General features: G+C 39.7%; 2 protein-coding genes across 2 annotated transcripts in view; both read left to right on the top strand.

Moving 5' to 3' along the window:
• LOC139288431 (SLIT-ROBO Rho GTPase-activating protein 3-like) overlaps positions 1-3487 on the top strand; it is a 38177-nt gene extending 34690 nt beyond the window's left edge. The window contains exons 21-24 of the mRNA XM_070909728.1: positions 469-555; positions 730-837; positions 1926-2028; positions 3287-3487. Of these exons, the coding sequence (XP_070765829.1) occupies positions 469-555; positions 730-837; positions 1926-2028; positions 3287-3487 (499 nt within the window). The remainder of the gene's footprint in view (positions 1-468; positions 556-729; positions 838-1925; positions 2029-3286) is intronic.
• A 3550-nt stretch (positions 3488-7037) lies between these two features.
• On the top strand, positions 7038-20422 carry fam50a (family with sequence similarity 50 member A). The gene is made up of 13 exons (XM_070910557.1): positions 7038-7271; positions 7527-7611; positions 8097-8196; positions 9666-9790; positions 10589-10665; positions 10759-10825; positions 12607-12668; positions 12851-12927; positions 15279-15333; positions 17811-17859; positions 18057-18127; positions 18558-18668; positions 20121-20422. The coding sequence occupies exons 1-13, from the start codon at positions 7161-7163 to the stop codon at positions 20127-20129; spliced, it is 999 nt and encodes a 332-aa protein (XP_070766658.1). The 5' UTR covers positions 7038-7160; the 3' UTR covers positions 20130-20422.
• The last annotated feature ends 162 nt before the right edge of the window (positions 20423-20584 follow it).

Here is a 20584-nt window from a genome sequence, read left to right as displayed (position 1 = left end):
ATTTCCTCCCAGGGATCAATAAAATATTTCTGATTCTGATTCTGATTCTGATACCACAGTCAACCCACAGCCATAGTAATTACAATAGTTGTACAGATAAAGTACAGGTTTTATAACCACGGGGTGGAGAAATTAACAGAAATACATTATAATATCGTACAATATAACACAGCTAAAAGCCGCGACCAAGTTTCCCAAAGGTAGTATTTTTGTTGAGCTGCTGCATTGCATTGTGTTATATTGTAAAAAGGTTTGCATTATTTTGTCCATCCTCTCTATATTTCTGCCTCATCCTGTTTGGAAAAGATTCCATATAAAATCATTTGGTCACACTAAATGTTACTCCTGTTTCTGCCGCCCTTCTACAATGAGTTTGTCGTTCAAACTTTATCTCATATTTAAACTTGTGCTGGTTGTACTTAAGTAAAATATTACTTAATATATCTCTCTTGTCTTATCCCACCTCAGGGCAGAGCGAGGGAAAAGAGAGGAAGGAGGAGGAGGCAGCACTGGAAACCTGACAGCAGAAGATCCACAGACAGAGAGCACAACTCGGTATACACACACACACACATACTCGAATGTGCACTGCAATATATGAATTCACACCAACAAACACATGGAGACACTCTCTTTCACGTTATTGCACACAGTCGAGTACACGTGCAAACTCTTGCACATGAATGCACATAGTACAAAGTTGCAATGTTTCTGTGTGCGTCTTGACAGGATGCGGGTAAACAGCGACAGTGCTTCGTTGCCTGGGAGACAGAGAGGAAATGAGGGCAGCCCCAGTCGAAAACCTCCAACCTCCCCCGCCACGCGACACCTGCCAGTGTAAGACGGACACACACCTCGGACACAATGCTACAGTATGCATATGCTGTGTAATGTATGAAAACAGTCTGTGCTTGACTTATCACTCAAATACATAGAGGTCTATAGCTTCTTCAGATAGAGGGTTTAAATATTATTCACGCAGGAACATTCAGCATAAAGGAAAATAACAGAGAAACAACACACAAAATTACCAATAACATACAGTACTTTAAAGCTGCAACAATCTATATTTTTATATTAACAATGGATCATATGACCACGTGTATGTGAAAAGGGTTCCTAGTAATGACAAATCCACGGACAATTACCACTCTACAGTTCTGCTCAGCTTTATGTGGTGTTTAGTGTCTTTCAGCTCATTGCTTTGGTTTCACTGCCCGCAACTTTACTATACTGTTGTAACTCTCATCAGTGTCATTTTCAGTGAAAAAAAACTCTAAAAACCCACTGTACGCTGCCTGCCCAGCACCAAACGACAGACAAAGTTAGCGATTAGCTGGTGAACATAATGAGGCATTTAGCAGCTGAAGAGCCACAAATTTATCTCAGGAGTTGATGGAGACCAACATTGAGCTAAAAGGAGAGTGAATATTGGACTTTATATATATGTATTATAACTGCTAAGGTTCATGTCTATTGGCTGTGTAAATAGGCAAAGGCTTGCCAGCAAGTTCACCATATCAAATTTATAAGGTTTAAAATTAATGCATGCTAATGGTAATTGCATACCATACATCCAGGGCCAATTAAAGGCACACTCCTGTAGGGTTTTAGTGGTGGTCTTGGCAAGAGCCACTTTAGCTGTGAAAGAGGAATAATTACTGTAAAGAGAGCCTAGTCTGCATTTAATTTGTAACTGAAATTTGGACAGTTGCCATGATCTGATTGTCAAATTCCCAAACTTTATAATAGTTTGAGAAGATGGAAAAAAGCTTTTCTTTCCAAAACAAGAAACAAGGTTTGGCATTCAGAAATCATCATCTATCTATATCCTTCAGTTATCTCTATTTACACATTGTCACAAACTGGCTCAAGGAATGTGACAATATAGTTTTGTCTTACCTCTATTACCTTTTGTCTTTTAGGTCTCAGGAGCGAAGACACACTTTGGACACTGTGAGACAGGGTGGCTTCAGACCCACAGAAAGACCACTATTTGGTCAGGCAGAGAAAACACCAATTGACAAGGTTAGTAGGTCATTCTATTTTTACAAATTAAAAAGGACAGAGGGCTCAGGCTGACATGTATCACACCTGTGCGGCCCTCAGCTCTTGGGAATTATTGTTATGTGGGCCTACTTACTTGGAATTCAGTAGACTCAATCAAAGTCTATAATTTTTCTGATGCTAGAGTAGTCTAATAACACATTTAGGCTTTGTTCCAAAAAGCAGATTTAATTAATTTTCTAGATAAATCTGCAGAATATGTGGACTGGGATTCAGCTTTGGTGTTTGGATGATATCAGCTTGTAAACTAATATCTGATTAGCGAACCCTGAAGTCCTGTTTTAGCTCAACCAGCAGCTCATGTTAACCTTGCTTGTTAAGCTGCTAGCTAACAGTGCCAGAAATCAATCACACTGCTGAAGCTACATCCTGTAGTGTTTTGGTATCAAGGGCTAAAGACACTGATGATGCAGTAACCTCAGCTTGAAAGGAAATCTATCTAATCAGACTTGTACTGAATTTCTTTCTTTTTTTTCTGTGATTGATTTGTGAAGCCGGTTTTTCCCACTGACAGCAGCTTTGCTAAATTTGTCATCTTTAGGCAATGAGGTATCAACCGCAAGACATCATACTGTAGAAGCAAAAAGCATAACTCTGGTTCCAAATTGAAGAAAAGAAGAAAATAACCTTTACTTAAACACACTGTATGTCATTTCTGCCACTAGGGGACTCTCAACCAAAACAATAACAAACAACGTAGTTTGATGACGTCAGGAAGTAGTGTGGGATCACGGGAGTTGCTGTCTTCATTGTTAAACAACCACCATTGAGGAAAATCTATCTGATATGACGCATAAAATAGTAGTTGCTGGATGTAACTCCAGTTCTATGAGATTAACGCCACACATTTTGCATCAATTCAGTGATCTAGTAAAAAGCACTGAAACTTGTGCTAGTATGAGCTCTGTGTTTTCTGAATATGCATATTGAAACTCTTGAACTGTTCATTGAGCCAAAACAATTGTAAAATACTTTAATACCTTTCGACCAATGCATTGATTCCAGAACATACCTCAACACCAGAGATACCTAGAGATGTAGGAGTTCTTTTAATATGATAATGCCTGTCATAGTGTAAGAATCACCCAGGAACATTGACGAGAAATTACATCAATAATTTTAGAAAAGAAGGTTACTGAGGCTACATTTCATTTTCATTATCTTCCATGTCTCTGTCTCTCTCCCTTGCCATTTGCTTCTCCTCCTCTTGCTCTCTTAGGACATGATCAGCCGTCAGATGAACTCTGTGTTCAAGGAGCTCCTGTCTCGCCAGCCTCTTGTGCAGCAGTCCACCCTCGCTGCCCCTGCTGCACCCGCTCCCTCCTCCTCCTCCTCCTCCTCCTCCTCTCTTCCTCAAGCTGCTTCTAAGAAAGTCGGATTTGGCATCAGAGGACGGGCCCTTTTCAGACCGGTGGACTAAGGGACAGGAGAGGATGACTGGAATTATTGATTTATTGTTTGATGCTGATGCCGATGATACATTTGGTGAAGATCTTGATTTATTTTTTTGACACATGTATAATATTTGCGTCTCTGCCATCTCATAGTGCCACTAGTCTCTGTGCCGTGTTACTGTACGTCCAGTGTGTTGGTCTTTTTATGTTCTGGTCTGTTTTTGTTCTTCAGGCTTTTACAAATTATGAAGAATCAGGGATGTGACATCACCAGTGATATATCACCAGACTGACTTTTTAAAGTGGTTGCCATGATACTTCCAACAACAGCAAAAGACTTAAGATGCCCCCTCGTGGTAGGTCTGAGACCAGCTCAGCCTTGTAATATTTGCTTTATTTTAAAAAAACGAAAAGAAAAGAAAGATCTGGGGCCTGAGTGCCTTCACATCTTTTACTCTTCACATTTATTTCACTTGAAAAGATCTGATAGGTTTGAACTCTGCATATTATGTTTACCATAATTTGATTGAAGAAGGTGTTTATAGAACCCAAAAGTGTTCAATATTAAATCAGACATTATGAATAAACTGTGTAAAATATATAAATGAACCAACATCTGGTGAAATAATTCAAGAAATTGTTAAAACTCTTTTTTGAAATGTTATATCATTCATTTTCATAATCACCGAATTTTATTGGATATCAGTCATTATTGACATTTTTATTTCAAAATGCCCTTTTTCAAAAGTCAATTTTTATTTCATAATGTCACCTTTTATGACAGTGATGTTGTCACTGCCCTCTCACCTTTCAGCCAATCACTACCCCCCGCCTCCCTTAAGCTAGCAAGCTCAACAACTGCTACCAAATTTAGCCAGTTAGCACCTGATAGGAAGAGCAACAGGAATGCCAACATTATTCTGTATCAACCAGGTATAGGCAGCTACCCAGACTACCTAGCTAACTGGCTAACCTGCTGTGCCAGCTTGTGAGCTCGGATTATTATTCAGCATCAAAGTGAAGAGTCCATGCTAGCAGTTTTAGCTAGCTCCTGTTGGCTTGAGCGACAACAGAGAAAGTCTGTCTTTTTGTTCTTCACAGAGTTGTGTTTCTTTCTCTGAGGAACATATTTAGATTCAAAATGCGGCAGAAGTAATTGAATTAACCAGCTAATGCTAGCCTAGCTAGTTAGCCAGCTAGGGAGGTAGCATGTGCAGCCTTGTTAAGCTAAGTAAATAACAGGAGATGTTAGTTACTGTGTCTATATACTGTGTTTATTTACAGTAGCAGTTAAATAGTTGATTCAGAATTACAATGACAATGTTGTTGCTATAGCTTTCAGGTGCTTACTGGTCTATCTAGTAGCAGCTGTTGAGGTTGCTATTGTAAGGGGATATGTGATGGGCATGAAATGAAAGTGTCATTGGGGAAAATGCCATTACGAAAGAAAGACTTTTGAAAAAGGGCATTTTTAAATAGAAGTGGATGTAATAACATTTCATAATAACAAAGTGACTGATTGGTTATTTCCTAAAGTATTTCACAAATTACTGTTTCGTGTATATATTTTACACAATTGATTCATGTGATTATTTATTTCATAATTATTTATTTAACATTGAACGTTTTGGGGCTAGATTAATGTTAGCTGGGAAAACTGTGAGCAGTGATGTCAGTACTTAGCAGCTAGCAGCATGCAGCGTTAGCACACACACACACACACACACACACACACACACACACAGATGGAAAAACATTCCCCTTCATATGTGATACATGGCCTGACACACAGGCCAAAACTCAGGGCTTTTGCAGAGTTAGAGACAGGCTAACTCAGGTTTGGCTTCGAAAGAATAAGTAAGAGTTTCTCACTCAGGGCTTTGGTTGACTTGCTCTTCAACTGAAAACTGTGCCCTAGCCTCAAGAGCCAAAATGGTGCCCATATCAGAGAGGATTAGGTCCTCCTCTGGTTTAAACTGTGAAGGCAACAGTGACATTTTGGAGCCACGATCAAAACTCTTGTCTCATTCATCCAAAAATTTTGGCCCCCCCGACTATATCTAGCACCATGTACACATCCCATTCAAATGTGTGATTTTTGCAGTGAGGTGTACAATTACTTTGACACCGAAAGCATTTGAAATGTTGTTATATATATATGGCATCTCCCCTCTGTCGGGTTTCAGTATTCAAACCATCTTCTTTGAACTGATTCTACTTCTATGATTAAAACACCCTGTTATTCTGGATCACTGTTTGATGATGTCACTAAATTTATTGTGTCCAATTGTATATGTGGTAAAAAGAATAAGAATTCAATAAAGATAATAAAGTGCTAAATGCTTAAGGGGTTGTCAGTGTATTTAAATTGCATAAATGATTCCAGGGGCCCATGCAGGGGCAGCTGACACACCTGCTATGTGGCTTGCTCCCAAAGCTTTCCAGCTCCTAAAACTGTAATTGTAACATAATGCACTTGTCCACTGTGTCCCTAAGTTTTCCAGAGCCAATAAATAGTAGGCACAGCTCTGTGCCAAACTAGCACAGTCAAATTCACTTAGTGAGTCAGCCAAGGTGAAGTCAGAGCTTCTCTGTTTAAAGTGAAACTAAAACCAAGTCTGTAATGAATATAATGTGCTAAACTGGATTCAATAATCAGAGCATGTGCATTATCATTATCAGTTTACAAGTTCAGTTCCCTGCTATGACCGAGCTGGTGGATTTGTTCCTGAACTTCAATTCATCACTAGACGTGATTTGGAACAGCCTGTGCCTTTTACTAAGTCCTGATCTATAAAATAACGAAATAAAGATTTTTGTCTAACTTTTCTCTAATCTTTTCCTCTTTATTACAAAATACTGGAAGATTCCCCCTCTTCATACCTCAAAAAATATTCAAATTAAGCAATCTGAGAAAGAAACATCACTCTTTGGTTGAACTGCTCGCAACTCATGGATGTGCAATGCAACCTGGGACAAGGCCAAGAGGCCAGAAGTAGACATAGCTTTGTTTTAAGGGGTCATAAGCCTAAAAGGTTGGGAACCTCTGGGAATGTCAAGCATGATGGCTTATATTTAGGAATATATTTTATGGTGATCTTGTGGGGATTATAGCCATAAAACTACAGTGTCAGTGCCTCAAGAATTATTATTTTTGGAAAAAGAAAATATTAGAAAATAAATATATCTAAATATATGCTGATCTGCATACAAACAGCCTGCATAGAAAGATTGTATCAGGCTATCAATAAAAATAAATGAAAAAACGTCCTTGAGCATTTGTTTTGTTTCACCAAATAGACATGTTAATGGTTTTTACAGACTTTGGCACCAATAGATGAGTCTAGAATAAAGTTGAATCAATCAGTCAATAAATGCTAGTGAAGACATTTTTAGTAGATATTGTACAATTCTGGTTCAATTGCATTGGTGGTTAGAGCAAAGACTGACACACACTTTGCATTCGTCTTTGTTCGGTAGTTGCTGTGCGAAGTCGTAATTCCGAGGTTTCCTGAGGTACTTGAAGGCATCGTATATATCACCTACCCAGCATGCACTTCGTCGCTTCCATTTTTCTTGTTGTGTGCTGGTGCTGGGGGTTAGTCATCCTTCACAGTTCTGGAAAAATCTTTATATTGTTTTTAAATTAACTTCTCTTTCTGTGTCTTCTAAGCGAGCGTCGAAAACAAAGAAAGGAAAATGGCGCAGTACAAAGGAGCTGCCAGTGAGGCTGGGAGAGCAATGCAGCTGATGAAAAAAAGAGAGAAAGAAAGAGAGCAGCTTGAACAGTTGAAGCAGAAGATTGCAGAGGTTTATAACTTTTTACTCTAAAATTGGGACGTGTTTAACAGTCAAGCGGTATTGCCGCGAGCTACAATACATGCGTAGTTGGGGATAATGGCAGAATGTTAACCTGTTTTTGAAGTAAAGCCTATAACATTAATATTACTGCACAGTCTCCTACAGGCACCCTGTGACTCAAAATGCTTTAAAGAAATGGCAAAAAAAAGAAAGAACCTAACTCATCTCGACTGCTGGTCTCTCCTGTGTCTCTGTTTCTTGCAGGACAACATGGTGAAGTCCAACATCGATAAGAAATTCTCAGCTCACTATGATGCTGTAGAAGCAGAGCTGAAATCCAGCACAGTTGGTGAGTATCTTTGTGTTTGCACACGAACCCTCGTTCCAACACTACATCTGGTCATTTTCTTGGTGAATGAGAAATGCCTGGCCTAGAATGTGACCCAAATTGTGTGTCATATGACACATATGGGTATGTCAGAGTAAAGGATCATAGCTGAGCTGGCAGCTGGAATGTTGACACTTTGCACCCAAAAGAATGCCATAGAATTCTATAGAATGTTACATAGGAATCCATAGAATGGAGTAGGGCTGCACTATTAATCGAATATTCATCGCAATCACGATTTTGGCTTCCCACAATTAAATGAACATGATCGACTGCGATATTGCGCTCATAGAAAACTCATATCAATCGCTTCCTAAACTAACAGCCAGCTATCAGGGAACGATCGAGCATTAAGATACTCGTGAATTGAATATATTAGGTAACATCATGTGAGAACATATCCATATGATTCTTGTTTGACTTGTTATTCTTTATCTCTCGGTCAGGTCTGGTGACACTGAATGATATGAAGGCCAAACAGGAGGCGCTGGTGAAGGAGAGAGAGAAACAGCTGGCCAAGAAGGAGCAGTCCAAGGAACTCCAGCTGTGAGTTAATACGGCCCCTCTGGCTCACTTTCACACAATAGTTTTGGTGGTTGATGCATAGGGCACATGGCTCTACACTGCTAAGTTGCTGTTCTAAAACACCTTTTATGAAAACAAATCCTGTGGTGCATGAATTGATGTATTTTACATTTCTCTCAGTAGAGAAAAAATATTTATTGCTGGTTCTAGCTATTCAAAATACATCAGACAAAAAGATGCTTTATATATATATCAGAATCAGAAATGCTTTATTGATCCCCCAGGGGGAAATTGTACAGTACCGGTGCTCCCATTCAAGAGTAGAAAGCAACATACATTTAGAAATAAAAGTATGTACAAAATATTAAAATAAGAAATAGAAAATAAAAATTTACACATTTACAATATAAAAGTGAAAAATAAAAAATATATATATACACAACAGCAATGTATATGTATGACTATATATGTATTGCAGGGTCATCCGGATTAGAACCGGGGACCTCTTGATCTGCAGTCAAATGCTCTACCACTGAGCTATATCCCCTGTTAAAAATGATATACTCTGTGGAAGCTCACAACCATATCCTAATCAAGAACATAATCTGTTATGAATGGTCACAAGTATTCATTTTAAGACTTCACAAGCCAAAAAGCTTGGGAGCCACTGTTTTAGACTGGCCTGCACAGAGCCCAGAGCTAAGCCGGCCTGGCATACTGCAAAATGAAACGATTTGACAGTTTCACACTGCATACTACTATGAACAGCAGTGGGCAGTATGTAGTTCATACTGCATTTGTCGGTAGTATGAGGTAGGCGGTTCCGAATACAGCCTAAGACTGTAACGAGCAGTGACATGAAAAGACAGTAAACAATGATCCATATGAAAGCTGTGCAGCTAATAAAACTCTCCTTCTGTTTTGCGAACATACCAAATGACAGAATGCCAGCTGGCTGTTTTTCTAGCTGTTGTAGTAACTTTCAACCATCAGTTTACAGTAATTGCTCAGAAAGTGCTTCAAAACAAACTTTTCCGCTGCAGTTGGAACAGGATTGATCAGTATTCTTGTGCCAGTGAAAACATTTATATCCAAGCAGAACGGTAACGAGCTTTGTCTTCAGGGTTTGCACTTCTAAAGAACTGTTGCCTGGAAGCTCAAAACAAAATGAGAAGTTAATGAAAACTCTGGGTGGTGTCCAACCTGACTTGTCACACCAAGCATAACAGAGCCAAGATGACAGAGCTTGCTCTCACCAGGTGCCAACAAGAAAAGCAAACTCTTGTTTTCCTGGGCACTTGTTCAATTTTGCTGCTAATAATACAGCTACAACTTTTCTTTTGGTCCTGCAAAGAAGAAAAAGTCCTATATATTGAAAACACTTTAAAATAGGGTTGAAAAAAGTAAGTACGTTATGTAATGATGATTGTATGGCCACTGTCTAGTTTTTAATTTTGGTTTGGTCATTATTTATGCTTTTCTGTTTGCAGCAAGCTTGAGAAGCAGAAAGAGAAGAAGAGAAAGGAGGAACAGAAGAGGAAAATAGCCAGTTTGTCGTTTAATCCAGAAGACGAAGGAGAAGATGAAGAGGAAAATGAAGAGGAAGAGCAGGATTGTGAGTGCTTGATGTTGAGACTGTTACACCACAAATTAACACAGTGCTGAGAATCACTTCCAGCTGTAAACTGTGCCTCCTCCGTAATTTTTCATTTGATTTCATTGTTTTGTGTGGCTCAACAAGATAATTCCGACTGATCAAATCTGTCATAGCTTCATTGGTGAATTAAAAAAATCTAATATTCAAACAGGGTCTTGCAGGGGTTAAAAATCCAGAGGACCTCCAGTCAAGTTCAGTCAAATAAAACATGGGCTTGTTACAGGTTGTACATGCATTTGTTGTATGAATATAGACATTTATGTTCAGACGTTTACAAGGAAGTTTAATTCCTTATGTGCTTTCTTGCGCAGACTAGTTAGATAAGATTGATAGCACTCTCGTGTCTGTACCCTAAATATCAGACTGCAGCCAGGAGAGCATTAGCCTAGCTTAGCATAAAGATTGGAAACAGAGAGAATTGGCTGGCATGGCTCTGTCTAAAGGTAACAAAATCCTCCTAGCAGCACCTGGAGTCTTGTCATCATTGTCACCAGTGGAGACTCTACGAAGTCACTGCTCCTGGCCATGAAATAGTCCAGCACATTGATTTTGATTTTTACAACAATGCTCTTCTGTATCAGCGAGGGGCAGAGAGAGAGAGCAGCTTTCATAGTGACAGTCAGCCCAAGTGGAAAGCCCCGCCTATCAATTACACTGACCTGCAAGAGAAGGGCAAACAAGGCACAACCAAACTGGCCAGAGGGCCGCCACACAAGATATAACATGTTAATTAGGAATTTTGACTTTGTCTCGTAGATGCTCCAGTGAAGAAGAAGAAACTGGGGAAAAATCCCGATGTGGACACAAGTTTCCTTCCTGATCGAGACAGAGAGGTGACATGTACACTTGAAACAGGGATCTTCCAGCAGGCTGCACATCACCTTTATGTTTTCACTGTATTGGTTTTGTCTGCTTCTTGTGTTCAGGAGGAGGAGAATCGTCTCAGAGAGGAACTCAGGCAGGAATGGGAGCTCAAACAGGAGAAGATTAAGAGTGAGTGTCAGAATTACTTGCGCACACACACACACACACACCTTGTTATTGCTTCAGTAGTGTATTCCCATATTTACAAGCTTTGTAGAATTCCTCACTTTTGTCTTTTCCGTGCTGTGAAAAAGTATTTGCCCCCTTCCTGATTTCTTTGCATATTTGTCATGCTTAAATGTTTCAGATAATCAGACAAATGTTAATATCAGACAAAGATAACCCGAGTAAATACAAAATGCAGTTTTTAAATGATGATTTCATTTTATTAAGGGAAAAAAGCTATCCAAACCTACCTGGCCCTATGTGAAAAAGTAATTGCCCCCTAGACCTAATAACTGGTTGTGCAACCCTTGGCGGCAACAACTGCAATCAAGCGTTTGCGATAACTGGCAATGAGTCTTTTACATCACTGTGGAGGAATTTTGGCCCACTCTTCTTTGCAGAATTGTTTTAATTCAGCCACATTGGAGGGTTTTCGAGCATGAACGGCCTGTTTAAGGTCATGCCACAGCATCTCAATTGGATTTAAGTCTGGACTTTGACTAGGCCACTCCAAAACCTTCATTTTGTTTTTTTATAAGCCATTCAGAGGTGGACTTGCTGGTGTGTTTTGGATCATTGTCCTGCTGCATAACCCAAGTGCGCTTGAGCTTGAGGTCTCGAACTGATGGCCGGACATTCTACTTCAGGATTTTCTGGTAGAGAGCAGAATTCATGGTTCCATCAATTATGGCAAGTCGTCCAGGTCCTGAAGCAGCAAAGCAGCCCCAGACCATCACACTACCACCACCACGTTTGACTGTTGGTATGATGTTCTTTTTATGAAATGCTGTGTTGGTTTTACGCCAGATGTAACGGGACGCACACCTTCCAAAAAGTTCAACTTTTGCCTCGTCAGTCCACAGAATATTTTCCCAAAAGTGTTGGGGATCATCAAGATGTTTTTTGGCAAATGTGAGACGAGCCTTTGTGTTCTTTTTGGTCAGCAGTGGTTTTCGCCTTGGAGCTCTCCCATAGATGCCATTTTTGCCCAGTCTCTTTCTTATTGTTGAATCATGGACACTGACCTTAACTGAGGCAAGTGAGGCCTGCAGTTCTTTAGATGTTGTTCTTGGTTCTTTTGTGACCTCCTGGATGAGTTGTCGATGCGCTCTTGGAGTAATTTTGGTAGGCCGGCCACCCCTGGGAAGGTTCACCACTGTTCCAAGTTTTCTCCATTTGTGGATAATGGCTCTCACCGTGGTTCGCTGGAGTCCCAAAGCCTTAGAAATGGCTTTGTAACCCTTTCCAGACTGATAGACGTCAATGACTTTGTTTCTCTGTTCTTGAATTTCTTTAGACCTCAGCATGATGTTTTGCTTTTTGAGATCTTTCAGCCTGCTTCATTTTGTCAGACAGGTTCTATTTAAGTGATTTCTTGATTCAACAGGTCTGGCAGTAATCAGGCCTGGGTGTGGCTAGTGAAATTGAACTCATTGAAAAATGTGGTTAATCACAGTTAATTCATGATTTAACAAGGGGGTGCAATTACTTTTTCACGTAGGGCCAGGTAGGTTTGGATAGCTTTTTTCCCTTAATAAAATGAAATCATCATTTAAAGACTGCACTTTGTATTTACTCTGGTTATCTTTGTCTAATATTAAAATTTGTTTGATGATCTGAAACATTTAAGCGTGACAAATGTGCAAAAATATAAGAAATCAGGAAGGGGGCAAATATTTTTTCACAGCACTGTACATAGAAAACATACACACATGCACACTCACGCTGTCTGTCTTTGTCTTCAGGTGAAGAGATTGAGATTACCTTCAGCTACTGGGACGGCTCTGGACATCGTAAGACTGTCAAGGTGAAGCATGATGAGCTGCGATACTGGTTTACTGTATTCAGTACTCAACACAAACTCTTTGAAGAGTATTGATAACGGGATATTTATGGGAAAATAACAGTGCAGATTCCCATTGTTCTCTTTTCAACATAGTGGTTACTCTCCATGCTTTCATTATGTCTTAATGTGTATTTCACCTGCAGATGAAGAAGGGCAATACCATCCAGAACTTTCTTCAAAGGGCCCTGGAGGTCCTCAGAAAGGACTTCAGTGAGCTCAGGTGAGAAGTTGAAGAGGAATGGAGCCTCAACCATACATGCACTATGACTATTAATGAATGAGTACAATCACTCTCACTGTTTGTCAAAGCCATAATAATGATTGGTCATCTTCCTCCTGGGATTTCTTTTTTCCCATGTTTCCTCCTGTGGTTTGAGAGTGCAGGAAAACAATATTACCAATGCCAAACTTATATGTTAGGGAGCCTTTATTGGACAGAGTGAGACAGGAAATAGGGGTTGAGAGTGGGGCATTACGGGCAACTAAGGCTGGCTGGAGTCGGACTGGCGACGTTACCGTTTATATGCCATGTGCTGTAACCATTCGGCTACCAAGGCGCTCCTTTCTAAGAGTTTTTGAATTTGAAATGTGAATCCTACGACTATGGCAAACTGTGGATTCTTCACTGCATACATATATACACTGCCCGTCCAAAAAAAAAGTCGCCACCGGGATTTAACTAAGCAAATAGGTAAGAGCCTTCCATTGGATAGTTACTGCAGTGATGAATATGTTTCAGCTGGCAGCAACTTATTTAACCCTAGCTGATGCGGTGAGTAGCTTCTCATTTCTTAAACAACCATGTCGGAAGACATTTCCTGTGGTCGTGGAAAGGATGTTAATCTGTTTCAGAAGGGTCAAATTATTGGCCTGCATCAAGCAAAGAAAACAACTAAGGAGATTGCTGAAACTACTAAAATCGGGTTAAGAACCATCCAACACATTATTAAAACCTGGAAGGATAGTGGTGAACCATCATCTTCGAGGAAGAAATGTGGTCGGAACAAATCTTGGATGATCGTGATCGGAGATCACTTAAACGTTTGGTGAAATCATATCGTAAGAAATCAACAGTAGAACTCACGGCTATGTTTAATAGTGAAAGTAAGAGCATTTCCACACGCACAATGCGAAGGGAACTCAAGGGATTGGGACTAAACAGCTGCGTAGTCCTAAGAAAACCACTGATCAGTGAGGCTAATTGGAAAGAAAGGCTTCAATTTGCTAGGGAGCATAAAGATTGGACTGTGGAGCAATGGAAGAAGGTCACGTGGTCTGATGAGTCCAGATTTACCCTGTTCCAGAGTGATGGGCGCATCAGGGTAAGAAGAGAGGCGGATGAAGTGATGCACCCATCATGCTAGTGCCTACCGCACAAGCCTGTGGGGGCAGTGTTATGATCTGAGGTTACTGCAGTTGGTCAGGTCTCGGTTCAGCAACGTTATGTGCCCAAAGAATGAGGTCAGCTGTCTACCTGAATATACTGAATGACCAGGTCTTTCCATCAAAGGAGTTTTCCTTCCCTGATGGCACGGCATATTCCAAGATGACAATTCCAGGATTCATCGGGCTCACATTGTGAATGAGTGGTTCAGGGAGCATGAGACATAATTTTCACACATGGATTGGCCACCACAGCGTCCAGACCTCAGCCCCATTGAGAATCTTTGGGATGTGCTGGAGAAGACTTTGTGCAGCGGTCCGACTCTCCCATCATCAATACAAGATCTTGGAGGAAAATTAATGCAACTCTGGACGGAAATAACTCTTGTGACATTGCAGAAGCTTATCGAAACGATGCCACGGCGAATGCGTGCCGTACTCAAAGCTAAAGGCGGTCCAACGAAATATTAGAGTGTGCAACTTTTTTTTGGGACGGGCAGTGTATACAGTGTTTACCCTTGAAGTCTCTCTCTATCAGGCTTAGCTTGAAAATGGATCTGTCTAAACAATCTGCAAAACAGTGCTTAGTTGATTCACATTTACTTATGTCAAATACTCAATTTTGGTACACTCTTCCCTTATTCTCTTATTCTTGCTCCTGTTAAGCGGCACACAGAGTAAACGATTTAGTGAGTGTCAAACTGAAGCTGATGAGTAGGTGACAAGTGCATTTGCAGGAGAGGAAACATCACCTGCCATGAAACAGAAGAGACTAATTTGAAATATACATCAAGTATTGATGATTATTCTCAACCTTGGGAACAGTGAGTGTAATAAAATAATCTCGCCTAAAATGTCCACTTACCAGCTTTCAGATCTCACAGACCTTTTGGACCCTGAGATGCAGTTGAAATCTCTGAATCCCTGTCTCTGAAGTATGAGTTTTTACAAATAAGATCAGGCACATATAACAGAACTCACTTAGCTACAGACGCACACTTTGTCTTCCTTCTCAGCCCCTCTGATAACATTAAGCATTGTTGTCTGCCACAGTGTCTTTGATACTACCAGGAATATTCAAAACCCACACAAAGAGGCTTTAAACCTGAAAAAAGTTCTCAGTTTTCCTTTTTACATTCACGACCACCTGGAAGTGATTCATTTTTTTTGGATTTCTTCTCTGCGCAGGTCTGCTGGAGTAGAGCAGCTAATGTACATCAAAGAGGATCTGATAATTCCACATGTAAGTACTGTTTGCCTCACCGACACACCATGAAAACCACAGCTCAACTTTGTTTTGATTTGGTTTGTTCCACTTAATTTAAGTTCAACTGTCAGCAGACAGCAGACTAAATGTGTGTGTATATATATATATATATATATATATAGTGGTTGTGTGTAATTTCTGACTTCTCAGATAATTCCAGTGTGCTGGCTGAAATTTGGGTATTAAAATGTGAATTCAGTTTGAAATTCCTCACTCCAGTTCAAAATGGTGAAGCGTAGGGAACTCACTGAGAAAGAAAGAGTCCGAATTAAAGGGCTTCATGATGCTGGATGGTGTTTGAGACAAATAGGGCAAGACATAAAGTGTTCTCACAGTGTGGTCAAGTATGCCTTGGACTCGATTGCAGAGACTGGTACTTACAAAATGCGTCAAGGAAGAGGCCGAAAACGAAAGCTAACTGAAGCAGATGTCAGGCACCTCAAGATTTTAAGTACTAGAGATAGAAGGGAGACCACTGCTGATCTTCAGGCAGAGATTAATGCTTCTAGATCAGAATCTGAGAAAGTCTCCAGAATGACCATAAGCAGACGACTGAAGGAACAAGGCTTAAAGGGAAGAATAGCTGCTAAGAAGCCATTATTGAGGCCTGCAAACATCCAAAAATGCCTAAAATTTGCCAGGGAGCACAAACACTGGACTGTAGATGACTGGAAGAAGGCACTCTGGACGGACGAGTCCAAGTTTGAACTCTTCAGTCAGCATCGTCGTGTTTATGTCCGCAGAAAAGCTGGAGAACGTTTTGATGCTAGATGCATTGCACCCACAGTGAAACACGGTGGAGATTCCATTATGGTATGGGGTTCCATTTGTGGAAACATGGCAACAAATTTATTAGACCACCTGTCATAAAAACGAGAAAACACAAATATTTTAGAAATCTGTCAAAAACTTGTTTCAAACTAAAAATTGTATTCTTATTTATTAGGCAAATAACAAACTGGAACAACTAAATAGTCCTTATTCACATATATTAACCAAAAATCTTAATATTTTGTATGACCTCCTTTGGCCCTGATAACAGCTTGCATTCTTGTAACCACAAAACACATTTTTCTGTTCAGGAATGCAAGTAAATAACTGTAATTTGGCATCTCAATCAAAAAATAATAACCTGCTTTACTATTTTTTCCTGCTTTTTTGTAAAACAGTACATTTGAAAATTCATGGATAACAACAATAATTATATTTTAGCATTAAAGATATCATTTTGATTAAAGAGCTTGCACATACTGGTGGATTAACCATTACAGAAACATAAAAATATATATTTTTGTAATCAGCAATACTGTTCATTTAGGGCAGCGGTGGCAAACACCTTACACTGGGTGGTGGTCTAATAAATTTGTTAAGCACTGTGTATATATATATATATATATATATATATATAGTGTCATCTGAACGCATGCTTCGATGGAAGGATACAACTCAAGGAAATCTGACCTTTTGGCCATGATTCTTGTTACTTAAAGGAATGTCAGTTAAACAGAAAAGAAATGCAGGAGAGGACAGTGCTGCACCCACATGGCCCACTCTTTTTCCCAGGTTGCCAAATTAGTTTAAGAATGAGTCAAAGATGGTTGACTGATTATGGCCAATGAGTCATTGTTGAATGTTTTAAGTTTTTCAAAATGAATGACAAATGTTATTTTCTCCATTTCTTTTTCGTTTTCCCTGCTGTACTGAGGAACATACTGCGCTGAGACTTATGTGTACCGTTACACCCCTAGTACTTAGGGACACCTGTACTGCTGTCTTCTGAAGAAAGTCACGAAGTAGCAGAGGGTACAATCTGCAAAGATGCTGTTTTAATTACATTTGCTGATAATGCACCAAGATGAGGTAGCATGTCATGCATCGCTCCGCTGTGTCCCACTCCTGTCATGAAATTGTTGATTGATTGTGTAGGTCCCCACCAAATACAAAAAAAAATGTACTCACTGTAAAGAATGTGTCTTTGAGGAGTGTAAAGACTAAGCCTATTGTGAATTATCCATTGATGATGTGAAGAAATGGTTAAAAGCTATAGGGGTTAATAATGAAAGACTGAAAACCAAAACTTCTTCCTGACTTCTTCCTGCCCAAATGTCTTGAGAATTGCTAACCATGGGATTGGAAAAAGGTTAAGTATAAACTGATGTGAAATGCAGCTCCCAGCAAAGCAGGGAGAAAAGTCGGTTCACAGGATTCAACTTTCATGCTGACCCAGACTGTGGGGTTAGGCTGAGGGTAGAAGTACCTCCAGTACAATATAGAGCACATGTTAACAGCCCAATAATTAAACATCTCCATAGAGTTTGGGTCGCTCAAGATAATCTCTGTGTAAACCTCATTGTTTATTATTCCAAATATGATATACAGTCTAGAGATAAAAAAAAAAGGATTTCAGGATTAACACTCAATGACCTTGAAATACATTGTCTCTTTTCATTCAGCACCACAGTTTTTACGACTTCATTGTGACCAAAGCCAGAGGCAAATCTGGTAAGTGAACAACAAGATCTTTCAGCCCACTGATATACAGCCCTCTGCTGCTTGTAATCCCCCCTCCCTCACCAATCTTTCCTGTGTCTCGCTTAGCGGTCTATAAAATGTACCGCAAATAGTTGTCTGTGAACGATATATAGAACATATGAAGTTGTGTTTCCTTCCTTTTCAATCAACTTCTTGTTATTCCACAGGTCCACTTTTCAGCTTTGATGTCCACGATGATATTCGACTGGTGAACGATGCCACGGTAGAGAAAGATGAGGTGAGGATTTTTTTTTTTTTTAACATAAAAAAACAAGAGAGGAAATTAATCAATGTGAACTTTCATGCTAAAAAAACTGAAATGACCAATAGATGCTCAATAGACTGTCTGTAAATCAGTCAATACAATATTTAGAAGTATGAAGACAGGCTTTTTTACTCTCTAGTATTTTTATACACACGGGCCCAAAATACACACATGCACAGGACCTACATACACAGAGTACGTCAGTGGAGGACTGACAGTAGAATTAGCAGATAAGTATTTCAAAAGAAAAATGAAAAGGTGTGCACTTAGCTAAACGATAGTGATAGTCATTTTCATTTGGGTGGGCACAGCCCTCTGGGGCCCAGCTCATTATGATGAGTCTGGCTTGCCTGCATTTAAAAGCCAGGTCAAAGTTAACCCAGTTGTGCTCTTTTGCCTAAAGTCTCATGCAGGTAAAGTGGTGCTGAGGAGCTGGTATGAGAAGAACAAGCACATCTTCCCTGCTAGTCGCTGGGAGCCATACGATCCTGAAAAGAAATGGGACAAATATACGGTGGGGATACATTTTCTAAATATCAGCATGTATTACTCAGTTTCCCCTCAGGGATCATTCAATTTTCATCTAATCTTAAATCTGATCTTTCAAACATGTAAAATTTCACAAGCAGTTTTTCAGAGATTGACAATGTGTGCATATTTAGTAGCAAGTCACCTGGACTTGCTTGTCCAACTGACTTTGGCAGTTCTTCTGAGTTTTCTGGAATTTAACCTCTGACATCTGTGTAACCTCACTGTCATGCCTCTCTTTTGGGGTGAAACTGCTTTAAAAGCCTGAGACTACCCAGATAAAGTGTTTGTCAAGACAGCAGTTAAATCCAGCTGGGGCATGCAGAGAGGAGAAACGGCAGCCATGATATCCTTTACCATAGGGCTGGGCAATAATTCACTTTTGTAATCTACCTTCTCTTCATAAAATGGTATCATGACAATACTTTCCTATCCAGCAGCAGACAGCTTTTTTCAGCAAAAAGCTCTGATATTCTGCACCAAACAGCAGGCAGACACAGTCAGCAGTTAGCTGGTGAACATATTTGAGCATGTAGCAGCTAAAGAGCCACATATTTCCTTCAGGAGTAAAAGGGACACTCCATCACGCCATGATGATGATGATGATATAGTGAGCAGAATATTTATCATTAAGCTATATTTTATATTAGTTCATTTAAACTCCAAATTCAGTCAGATTACAACATTGTGATTTCAGGTCAAATGAGTGGTTTTTTGAGAGGAAGCCTACAGGTCTGGACCACTCGTAAATGTTGTTCATACCTGAGACAAAATCCACGAATGCCACACATTCTCTGAAATCCCTTGCACGTACCACACAACAACTTGGCTCCTGCATGAGGCCCAAGTTAAAAAGATGTAGAGTTGCATGTTACACATAAAATCAGGCTGGCTTGTGGTATAAATTGGTATTGTAATTTTTAAAGGGTGATATTGGAAAGAATTCAAAAGCTTTGTAGTGTTGGATTATAACTATGAGAACATTTTTTCCACTACTTTTATTTTTTACGCAGTTCAGAGAAACCATGTGGCTTTTATAAGTGTGCCGCTAAACTTAATCAACGCTCATAACCTGTGTTCATGCTCCAAAGAAATATTTCATAAAAGTATTGTTAAGTATGAAGTTAAATGATTCCCTTGGGGAAACTGGATAAGCAGCTGTGTGTTTGGCATATTGCCACTCTACAGTCCGTATGATTGTTCAGGGAAGAGAATTCTCCCCTGCGTGGTGGAGCTGCCAACTTTTTCTTGCATGGGCACGCAAGGACATACCATCGGTCCATCCAGATGGCTGGCAAATACTGACTGTTTCCCACAGCTTAAGAGCTGGAAAAGTTATTTCACATTAATCAAATTGTTTGATTTATTATTGAGTTTGGATGTGGTGCTTTTCATCCTCATGGAAGTAACTTTGTTTGTTTTTTTATTTGTTTTTCAGATCCGGTGAAACAGCCATCTTCTCCAGTCTCTGGAGTCCTTTATGCAAACTTTTTGTTGTTAATTTCCATCTTATTTTACTTTATTATAGCATGTTTCATCAATGCTTTATCAATATTTGAACTACTGATGATTTAACTTGTTTTTTGAATATACTCTCAATATATATACATTTCCCAGATGTACTTGAATTGCCAATGCAATGTGTTCTTTGAAAACAACATTCATATGTATATAGCTCATAAACATGTTGTAGTATCTGTGCTTCATAAAATAAACCTGGCTATGACTCACTGGACAGAAGATTTTCATTTGGCAACAACACGTGGATTGTTTGCGTCTTGAACGTGGTTTTCTTGGCTCTGGCTACTAACTGTAAATTGCGTTTGAGAGTTAAAGCTGCCATGTGCCCTCTGTTACAGCACAAAAACAACTAGTCTGACAGCGTGACTGTTAAAACGTGTA

The sequence above is a fragment of the Enoplosus armatus genome, chromosome 8 (assembly GCF_043641665.1).
Source record: "Enoplosus armatus isolate fEnoArm2 chromosome 8, fEnoArm2.hap1, whole genome shotgun sequence".
NCBI classification, from domain to species: Eukaryota; Metazoa; Chordata; class Actinopteri; order Centrarchiformes; family Enoplosidae; genus Enoplosus; species Enoplosus armatus.
Note: the sequence above shows the minus strand (reverse complement) of the source record. Positions and strands in the feature narration are given on the sequence as shown.

What these genes read in the sequence shown, in the direction of transcription:
- fam50a (XM_070910557.1), top strand. Translation starts at nt 7,161, where the DNA reads ATGGCGCAGTACAAAGGAGCTGCCAGTGAGGCTGGGAGAGCAATGCAG. An exon ending in CAGTCCAAGGAACTCCAGCT is followed by an intron (nt 8,197 to 9,665) that starts GTGAGTTAATAC and finishes TTCTGTTTGCAG; the next exon opens with CAAGCTTGAGAAGCAGAAAG. An exon ending in CCACGGTAGAGAAAGATGAG is followed by an intron (nt 18,128 to 18,557) that starts GTGAGGATTTTT and finishes TTTTGCCTAAAG; the next exon opens with TCTCATGCAGGTAAAGTGGT.